This window comes from Mus caroli, chromosome 7 (assembly GCF_900094665.2).
Source record: "Mus caroli chromosome 7, CAROLI_EIJ_v1.1, whole genome shotgun sequence".
NCBI classification, from domain to species: Eukaryota; Metazoa; Chordata; class Mammalia; order Rodentia; family Muridae; genus Mus; species Mus caroli.
This window is the reverse complement of record NC_034576.1, coordinates 139375588-139385587: the sequence shown is the minus strand read 5'-3', so window position 1 is coordinate 139385587 and position 10000 is coordinate 139375588. Positions and strand designations below refer to the sequence as shown.

Below are 10000 nucleotides of genomic sequence, written 5' to 3'. Positions count from 1 at the left end.
CCCTCGCATTTTGGAAATCCGATACGTATTGACCTGTGTACTATCTCAGTGCACAGATCTGATGTCAGCAGAATGTAGTTGTGTATAGGAACTGCTCATTACAGGTTCTGTGAGGGAGGCACATTGTCTCTGAAGCGCCTGGGCCCGATCGGCTAGAATTGCTCAGTAGTCAATACTCCAGCGACTGATGGCCCGGCGTGCACACACCACAGCTGCGACCACTGCTTTCAGGGACTTGCCAGCAATTAGCAGGAACCTCAAGGATCACTCGGCTACTCTCTTATCAGTCAGGGGAAAGTCTCTTAAAGGCTCTATCTTTTCATTTGACTCTTAACTATTTCATCTCAATAGCAGGTAAGGGTCACAGCCGCCCCTCATCTAAGAGCTCTCAGTACCGCCCCTCTCCTTTGCTCTCCTTTGGGGCAAGAACTTGTGAAGTGAAATTGACATTAGTACAGCATTAACCATTTGGGACGTAAACAGTTCAGAGGCACTTGGCGCACTCATGAGGTTACGGGAACAGAGCCTCTCTCTAGCTCAGAAAGCTTCCCTCACCCTCAGAGGAAACTTTGTATTCCTGAAGAAGTTGCTCCTTATCCTCCCCACCCCGGCACCCGGCACCCGGCACCCGGCACCTGGCACCACTGTGGCTGCGGCCTTGAAGCCGAGATTTCAGGTGGATCGTCAGACTATCTGTTTTTTTTTTCCTCCTCACTCAGGATATGATGAATTAAAATAGTACTAACTAAAGTTGCAGGGGACCATCTGCAACTGCTGGGTGTGTCCCTCCCAGAAGCCCACAGTGTCATCAGTTCCTGACCTATACGGGATTGCTTTGGGGTTTTGGCTGATGGCCTGGAGCCTTTACACACCATCACTTGAGTGTATTGTTCATTAAAGGCTCAGACCTACAGCTCAGAGTGAGCCACTCAGCCCCATGATACAGCACCCATCTTTTTCCTTTGGGCTTCCAGTTTCCCAGGCTGCATATGACTGTGGGCTAGGAGAAGGTTGTGCCTCTAGAGACAGGCTGGAAGCAGGTGCAGGAGGGATGCTGGAGACGCCAGAACTCTGTCCTTGGCACTCCGCTACTTAACTTTCCAGAGGCCAGGGCACATTGGGACTGCTTCGCTGGAGCACGTGTCTTTCACGAGGGTTAGTGATGTAGCTCACTCACATCTTCAAACTCTGGCAAAACTAAACTCTGGAACAGTCCACTCCTTGACAACTAAAACCCAACTAAATGAAAGTCCCTGTAGAGCGGCACTGCACAGCCTCAGAGGACCTACACCCTTCAAATAAGCTGTGACTAGTGACTCTGTGGGCTTGAGGGTGTTTGAAGAGGCTCCGAGGGAGACTTCTTCCAAGTTTCCCCCTGTCCTCCCCAGCCACAAGGGTACACCCTCAGAGCCCGCCACATTTCTACAGAACGGATCTATTTTTCCTTTGACCAGAGGGAAAGAAATCATTACTGCATGATTAGTGGCTTCGGTTAGGTAAAAACATCAGCGTCCGGGAGGAGGGAGGTGAGTGGTATTAATTACCTAACCCTTGCTGGCAGGCTGATTTTATCAGTGACTTGGCCACTGGTGGTAGCTCGGCTCTTGATGGACGTGGGTGAGTTCGGAGCCGCCTGGAAACATGAAGGAAGGGCTGGTGTCAGATGAGAGGCATCTCATCAGCTTTTCTCTGACAAACCAAATTCATTCCTTATGTAATTGATAACGGCCTTGGCCAATTATTTCCCACATTACAATACACAGAGGCCCCCTTTACAGGTTTTGCAGGGCTGTAATTAGCTATGCTAATATCCCCTTTATTGGCCCTAATATTGCTCAACACCTTTTGCCATCCTGGAGCCCACTAGAGCCCCATGGCCTGTCAGGACTGCTGCTTATTGAGAAGGATAGCTTTAATCAAACATAATTGCAGTTAATTTTTCTCTCCTGCTCTCTGTTGCCAGCGTCTAATGCCACGGACTCCTTGATATTCCATTAAATTACAATTAAACAGCCTCCTTTGTCTCTGATTGTCCTGAACACCACCACAAAGTTCTGTAGCCGTTTAAAGGAGAGCTGTTTGGTCCTAATTGCCTGCTAGCTCACAAAGGGCCAATTTACACAATACCCATGTAGAATTTAAACAGTTCATAATGTAATGGATATTACACAGGAGCCTAACACTACAATTAAAATGATTTTCATCAGATAGAGAAGCTTCGGTTAATCAGCTTCATAAAAGTAAATATAAATGAACTAATTCATAGCTTAAACACACAGAGATGGAGCCGACTTGGAAATTAGTTACTGTGGTGGGGGCTCTGCTCACCCCTTATCCTGGGATCCCCACGTTGGGCTCTGATGGGAACAGTGGGTCCCGTTACTTCTAGTCTCTCCGGAAGCAGCTTTGTTCCTCTGCTGCCCGGTACTCACGTTAACATTGGAGTTGTTTGGTCTCTGATACAACATCACCAAAGCAAAACTCTGAGCACTCCTCATTGGGTGCAGTGGGCCACACCCTTCCACAGCGGGAGGATAGGTACCCTATCAGGAGAGGATTCCCACCTTAAACTGTTGGGCTACTGTGTTAGTCCCACTGTCCTTCCGGGCAAGGGCCTTGCTGTGTTCGCATGTTCCAGTCCCTCATGATGCGATCTCAGGCACTAGAAGAGTGAGCCAGCCCTTTCAAGAATGACAGTGAACAGCATCATGGCATCTTCCCTCATCTGGGAACACCGAGGAAAGTCTGTTTCTACAGTGATGGATGGCATCTTACTTTCTGCCTGAGAACTTTCTGGAATTTTTTCATGATGTTTCAAATGGAGTATTCCTGGGGGTAGCTTGGCACAGAGCAGTTTGTTTTTAGCCCCTGTCTTCCCCTCTGCCTGTAAGAAAGAAGTAAATAAAGCCCGTATTTCAAGCTTGATTTACTCTGGTACCCATTGTGAGCGATGATGAGTCTTTAGGGAAATAAAGACGGGGTCAGGGAATTAGTGCACATAACGGTCATTTTGACGTTGGGCCAGCAGATGCCGGGGGGAAAAACACACTGTACACAATTAAGCATAATGTACTAATGACAGGTTAGAATTTTTATCGCCCTTTGCGATCGAGCAGCAAATCCACGTTTAGCAATAATAAAGAGTTTATTGGTGCTAAAGCCAAAGATTTTCTGACAGAGGGAGGATTTTTCCCTTTCATAACAGGAGTACTAAATCCTTTGTGTACCAGACTCTGGAACTGAGATATGTAAAGTGGTTGTCAGGTTTTTCTTAGGAAACAGCCAATTAAAGGGTAATTGAGTAAAGGATGTGGGAATTACCATTGGGCTTCATGCGTGGGCCTTTGGTTTCTCACCCTTTTCCCAAACACTGCAACAGCACACCTCATGGAGCCATGGTGCGCATCCACTCCCATGCAACAGTGCGCAGTGTCAGCAGGCTTGCTTTGGCTGGGCTCCGTTTCCCACCTATGGATCCTTAATTGCATCCTAGAATTAAACAGAAGCAAAACCAGGGTTAAAATAAGCACTTTTTATGTAGGGAGGTTTTCCTCTGGCCTGGCTTGTGGTGGTGTACTTAGTGCCACTGGTGCCTGGGAGCTTGGTAAGGACCCTGTTCTGCACAGGGGTTGTTCCCAGTAGATCTTCCTCATGGACCCACGACCACTGCTGTTACACACTCTGCAGAGAAGCAGAGCTGTGATTGCCAGCAGCAAGAGAGAAAGAACAAGCATGAACATGTGTGTATGCTGTCTGTGCCCACGGCGGCTCCCAGCTGCCCCCTGCAGTGCTCAGTGTGTTTGTGGTACCCATCACCCAGTCTTGCTCTTGTAGTTTGTAAACTGATGATAGTTAAACTCCAGAATGCCCCAAAGATGCTTAGGATATCTTTAAAATCCACCCTTCTGTCTTAGAGGTAAGAGAGCCAAACTGGCTAAACAGACATCAAGGAATTTCGAGCAACCTCCTCAGGAGGGGGAGAAATCTTTCATTTTATAGAGAAGCCCCCGACACTAGCTCCGTGGATGAGCAGCATGCCGGCCGCGCCTGCTCAGAAGATTAGCCGGGTGGTAATGTGGGGCATAATTGCACCGTGTGGCTGTCCCTGAAGTGAAAACCTAATTGCCTGACAGGACGGTAACTTTGTGGCGCCCTCACCTTGTTAGGCCCTTTCTGATGCAGTTCAAATGCAGTGTGGCCGCAGGTGCGTCTAATTTACCTCGGTGCAGAACGTGTGGAGTTTAATTGCACAGTGGTTGTTAGGAAAAATTGGTGGGTGGAATATCAAGTGACTTGCTGTAGCTGATGGCAGATGGTGTTAAGAGGCGTCGTGAGCTAAGTGTAGAGGTGAGGTGAGTTAATAAAAGATGTAAATTCTGTCCCAAAGTAGGGAGGACTCCTGGTATGTAAGAAAATTTAATTGAATGGCCACCATTCTTAGCCTCATCAAAGGGATTCTTTCTGCCCTCCTTGGCTCCTCCAAGATGTGTTGGGAAGAGAAATGAGTCTTAGCCTGTGGAGTCTTTTATTTTCTTATATTGTAATCACTAACGAAGAAACCTGAACATGAAAGACCAAATTTAAGGAAATTTTACGAAGTACCATAAAACATCATTCAACTTCTAAACAAGACAGGTGACACGCAGGGAGAAAACAGAGTAGGTATTTTATGCAGCTTCGCCACACAGGCTCTTAGCCACAGTAGCAGTGTGCTAACAGGAAATTCACTTTTTGCTCAGACTCTGAGAATAGAGATGGAGATGGGGCAGGGATAAGATCCATGAGTGGGCGACTCATATGCAGGTTGCCCAGGGCTCACCTGTTCATATTAAGACAGCACATCTGTCACGGTGGCGAGATAGGGAAACGGGGTGATTATATTGTCATCAGAGCCTTGAAGCACACTGTCGGGACTCCTGAATCTTTCTGCTGTATACAAGGCCAGATCTGATGGGAAGTGAAGCTTGTTTCTGTGCTTGGCCTCTTCATCCTCACCAGGACTGGGGCCTGTTACTCCTGTGCTCAGTCTGAGCAAGACTTTCTGTGCAATACCAAAACCTACCAGCTAGTCCCTTAAAAGCATATAAGAGACCATCCATACCCCATTCTCTTCTGGAAGGTTAGGCCTAGTGAAACCATTTTTCTTTCTTTCTTTTTTTTAAATTAAATTTGCTCTTGGACTATTTTATACCTGCATATACTTCATTCTGATCGCTCTCACACTCCACTGTAACTTTAAAACTTGGTCTTTGATAGTGTATTTACTTTGGCAAGATAAACTCTGGAAACTGCAGTTACCAGACAGATGTAGCACATTTAATAGAATTTTGACTTTGGTTTTGTTTTGTTTTTTTTCATAAATTAATTTTAGGATACTTTTATGCTAAAAGTCAATTGTTACTGATCGAAAACTCCAAACTTTACTAGACATTCTGCATCTTTATTGTCTGATGCTGGTGTTTCTGTCTGGGGTGGGTGTCTCTCTTAAAAGCTAGTAGCTATGCAAAGATCCTTGCAAGAAGAGGTCCCTCAGAAAGACACAGTTGTTATGATCAATCTTGGGACTCTGTTGTGTCGGACAGCTGTGCTAAGTTACCACATACAGCGGAGACCAGGAGCATCCCTAGCCAGCCCTACATCTGTACTCAGCATCCCCCTGCTCTGAGGCAGCCAGCACAGCTGTGGAGCCTACAGTTATTCCTTGCAAGTGTCTTTGTTGTTGATGTTGTCTTCTGTGAGCTAACCCTAACTCTCCATTCTTTGTGTGTTTTTATAGATTCTTTCTAAAGTTCTTCCTCAAGTGCAATCAGAACTGCTTGAAGAATGCGGGCAACCCTCGCGACATGCGGAGGTTCCAGGTACGCATTCCTTCCAGGTGCCAGCCCAACCTGCCTGTCCTGCCAAGTTTCCAGAGTTCTCAGTTTTTCAGAGAGCTCTTCGGTTCCTCAAGGCTAGCAACACACTGAGCTTGATTCTTTTGGATAAAAAAAATATAAAAATAGAGATGGCTCAGTGGTTAAGAATGCTTACTGCTCTTGCAGAGGACCCGGGTTCCGTTCTTAACATACACATTGAGGCTCCCGACCACCTCTACTTCCAGTCCCAGGGCTCTGACACCTCTTCTGTCCTCCAAGGGCATCTGCACTCATGTGGTCCATCTACTAGACTCGGGCACATACACGTACACACGAATTAAACAATTTAGAAACAGACAAATCAAATATATTTTAAAATGATCTCGTGTTTTCAGTATATTTCTGTGTCAGATATCTGAGTCTGTGCAGGGACAGGGAAGATGAGAGGATCATGATTCCCATAGCCACCGAACATCAGCTCTGAAAACTTGTCCAGGCTGAGGATGCACATTTTAGGGATAAAATGGCTGGTTGAGTGACCGTCACTGTGTATGGGGGTAGTAAGTAGGAAGAGGACCATGATGCCAACTCTCCAGCATGCCTGGTGTCTAGAACCTTTCCCTGAAGCGTCTGGACTCACTCAGCACCGGCCTCTACAAATTCCATTAGCTTCCATGATTCCCAGGTGCCTGGCTCCCTTCATTCAGAGTCCAGCCACTACAAGTCTGTGCTGGATCTCGGCTAGCACATGCACCTCTGCCACAAGGAATTGGTCTGTATGGGGGAGGGGCATTTGCTGGCTTCAAGAACCAGCTATGACAGCATCCCTATTTTTCTTGTCTCTGTGGATGATCAGAAGGCTCTGTCAGGGTCAGGGGCCCTCTCTGTATGAGCTTGGCTGCTTTGCTGATTTTCATTGTAAAATTAGAAGAGCCAAGTACAGAATGAGACTGAGTGCTAGGTTAGCTACGCTGCTGAGGGGGTCCTATCTGGGATGTCAAGTAGCTCACAGCGTTTGTAGGGTTCTGTGTGTAATTCAGGCCTTCAGGGAAGTGTGTGGCGTCCATCTTCTGCCTTCACAGCTCTTTAGGGAAGCGGGTCTTTAAGTTCACCCATACTGGCTATCATGGTTGGGGATAGCAGCTCTTGTAAAGTACGGGGCCAGATCTCCTTCCCCCTTTTTAAAATAAACACAGGAGATCGCAAGGCACAGGCACAATTGGTCCATCTGGGCAGAGGAGGTGACACCAGGCTGAGTAGCAGGGTTCTGTTTGCCTCACCAAGGCTGGAACATGGCACCCATCACGGTGCAGTGTGAGACCATAGTGGCTCCAGCCACTTCACTCTCCCCTGCTTCTCAGAAGGTTTACCTGGACATCTGTCACATTGTGGTTTACTTGACACATGCAGTGGTGCTGCAGTTCTTCTACCTTCCTATGGGCACACTGCAGGGTTGGCCCATACTTGACGGTGCAGTGTGTCTGGTTTTTCTATTCCCCCCCAGTGACTGTTTTCTGTATAGACGACAGAGCAGAGACAGCGTCTTTAAATATTTTTATTTCTGCCTTTTTCTTTTCTTTTTTTTTTAAAAGATATATCCTGGTTAAGTCTGTGTCTCATTACTGGCAGGTCTCTGTACCATACTCAGGAAGTTCTCTTAACACTCAGGGCAGGGTCTACAAGCCCAGGGAGATTCTTGGCAAAAAAGCGCAGCCCCTAGGTTCCCTAAGCAGAGATCACTGGGCCATAGGTGACACCATAGTGGTGCTAGAGCACCTAAAGCAATGCCAGGCCTTCAGAACAGAGAATGGTTAACCCTCAAACTAGAGTGGGCATCGTGGCTGTAGATCTTCAGACCAGAGAATGGCTAACCCTCAAACTAGAGTGGGCATCGTGGCTGCACTTACCACGTTTTCCATTCAGACATTCAGACAGTCTGATGTTTCTGAGACCTTGTTATAAAGGCAAAAAGAAGAGGGAAAGAATCAGGGACAGTGCCACTGGTAGCTGAGGGTGTGTATAATATCATGCCCCCTGCACCATGATCTTATGGGGCTTGAGGTTTTAAAAAACAGTGTTCTACACACATATCCTTATATAAGCTTGTAGCTTTGAATTCTCTTTTACATACAACATACCTTTAATTTGTTTACTTGTTTGTATGTGTTTCTTTAAGATAGGGTCTGGCTGTGTAGCCCAGGCTGTCCCCGAACTTACTATTTTTCCTGCTTTAGGCTTCTATGTGCTAGGATTATAGGTGTATATCACTATGCCTGACAAAACTATTTATTTGTCTTTCATCAGTTAAACAATCAATGTACTTCATTTGTTGTATTAATAGGCCTTTTCTTAGTGCCATTCCAGGTTTATAAAAGGGCCTCGCAGTGATTCTGAGAGCTCCTGATACCCTGGGTCCCTCACCCTGTCATAAGCATATTTGGTGCAATGTATTCTTATAGCTGAAGGCCACCTGCCAATGGTTACTACTTACTGAGGCTTGATGTAGCCTTGGTAGCCTTGGCCTGTCACCTTCGATTTATCTGGCAGTCTTCACTCCCCTCTCCCCCTACCCAGTGATCTCAGGAGGAGCTGGCCCCCAGACCTGGCCAGGTGGGGCAGGAACACTTGAGCATCTTTTATGTCAAATCCAGGCTCAAGTTCCACAGTCAATATAGGCTCAGCTCTTCGCTTTTCCAGGCCCTCTGATTCCAGCCTTGTTAGAAACATTGCAGCCAGGCCACCTTTTGCTGTTGCCTAGGTCTGCTGAAGTGCGCCATTTCTGAGACACTTGCTGTGAGCTCACTGGGAAGAAAACAGTTGGCACCAGCAAGGTGGTTTCTCTGTATGGTGGCTTCCTTTTCTCGTCCCATGAGGCAGCCATCAAGCCTGCCCTCTCTCCCTTGGACATGCGCTGAGCCTCTTGTGGGCCCTTGCCACCCTTCCTTAGGATCCTTTTCCTGCATTGAAAAACATGTCCACAATTCAAATTTAGGTTGTTTTTTTTTTTTTTCAGGTACAAAGGATTTCCTTCTCAGATATTAAATATAATTGTACAGTTGACCCAGGGATCATCTGCTGATGGAATAGGAATAGCAGTGAGAACCCTAACTTTATGAAGCTTTTTTGGGGGGGCGGCAATTGAATCCTCCCTCTTAGGTCTTCAAGAGAGGCTAGTCTCAAGTGAACTAATTTAAATTAGATAAACTATCTAATCAATATGTGAGCAGATCAATCAAAACAGAGGTTTTCAAATGAGTGGCTAGAGGGGTATTTCGGAAGCTAATGGCTAGAAGAATATTTCTCTGAATTGAATCCACTTGTTAGCATAATAAGAGATTAAACCCTAATTAGTGGCACAGGGTTTTTTTTTTTTTTTTGAAAAGAAGCAATCTTGAGTCAAAACAAAACAAAACAAACCACCCCCATTAGCCAAAAACAAAACAGAACAAAACAAAACAACCCAGCTAGAGTTGAGAATGCACTTCAGTCAGTGGAGAGTCTCCAGAATGAGTAAAGTCTCCGCATTGCAGCCTCTGAGCTGGCTTTTATCTTGCTCACAAGGCGGCAGTGCCCACCCCGGCTTTCCTGTGCCAACTCCATTTTCAAATCCACTTCGTTTTCACAGGTCGTTGTATCGACAACAGTCAACGTGGACGGCCACGTGCTGGCCGTGTCTGACAACATGTTTGTGCACAACAATTCCAAACACGGGAGGCGGGCCCGCCGCCTAGACCCGTCAGAAGGTACGGCCCCTTCTTATCTGGAAAATGGTAGGCACATGCTTCATGTATTTTTTTTTTTTTATTTGCAATGCTTCTTTTTTCCTTTGTACCATCCTTTATGTTAATTCCCGTGGAGTTGCTCTCACCGGGCGATCAGACCGCCACAGCCCCATGGGGCAGAGCTGACTTCACTCAGGTGGAGAGGGGCCAGGCCTTGCCAGCTTCCTCCTTCTCCTCCTCCCTTTCTGTCTGCTTGGTCCTCACACCCGTCTGTCTCACCTGCCCTGGACTTCATGTTATTGGTTTGTCTGTCGGCTTTCTTTTGCTCACACTTTCCATTGGTTTGGTTTCATCTGGCTTGTTCCAAGCTCCCATCCAGAAACTCACCCCAAACTCTCTGTGCATGCTTCCATGGCTGGTTAC

At 46.7% G+C, this 10000-nt stretch overlaps 1 protein-coding gene and 1 long non-coding RNA gene across 7 annotated transcripts in view; one reads left to right on the top strand and one right to left on the bottom strand.

The window, feature by feature from the left end:
* The window catches only part of LOC110297748, a 7924-nt gene extending 839 nt beyond the window's left edge, over positions 1 to 7085 (bottom strand). Inside the window, exons 1-4 of the long non-coding RNA XR_002378327.1 lie at positions 6866 to 7085; positions 4820 to 4842; positions 3322 to 3489; positions 1 to 1633 (exon numbers count right to left, since the gene is read on the bottom strand). The exon at positions 1 to 1633 is cut by the window's left edge and continues 839 nt beyond it. This is a non-coding gene — a long non-coding RNA (uncharacterized LOC110297748). The remainder of the gene's footprint in view (positions 1634 to 3321; positions 3490 to 4819; positions 4843 to 6865) is intronic.
* Positions 1 to 10000, top strand: part of Ebf3 (EBF transcription factor 3) — a 119504-nt gene that overhangs the window by 72368 nt on the left and 37136 nt on the right. For 3 of the 6 annotated variants that reach the window (XM_021166696.1, XM_021166694.1, XM_021166697.2), the window contains exons 7-8: positions 5777 to 5858; positions 9481 to 9598. In XM_021166696.1, coding sequence (XP_021022355.1) covers positions 5777 to 5858; positions 9481 to 9598 — 200 coding nt within the window. Of the gene's footprint in view, positions 1 to 5776; positions 5859 to 9480; positions 9626 to 10000 lie in introns of all 6 variants that reach the window. The other 3 variants (XM_021166693.1, XM_029480083.1, XM_029480082.1) reach the window with 1 other exon arrangement.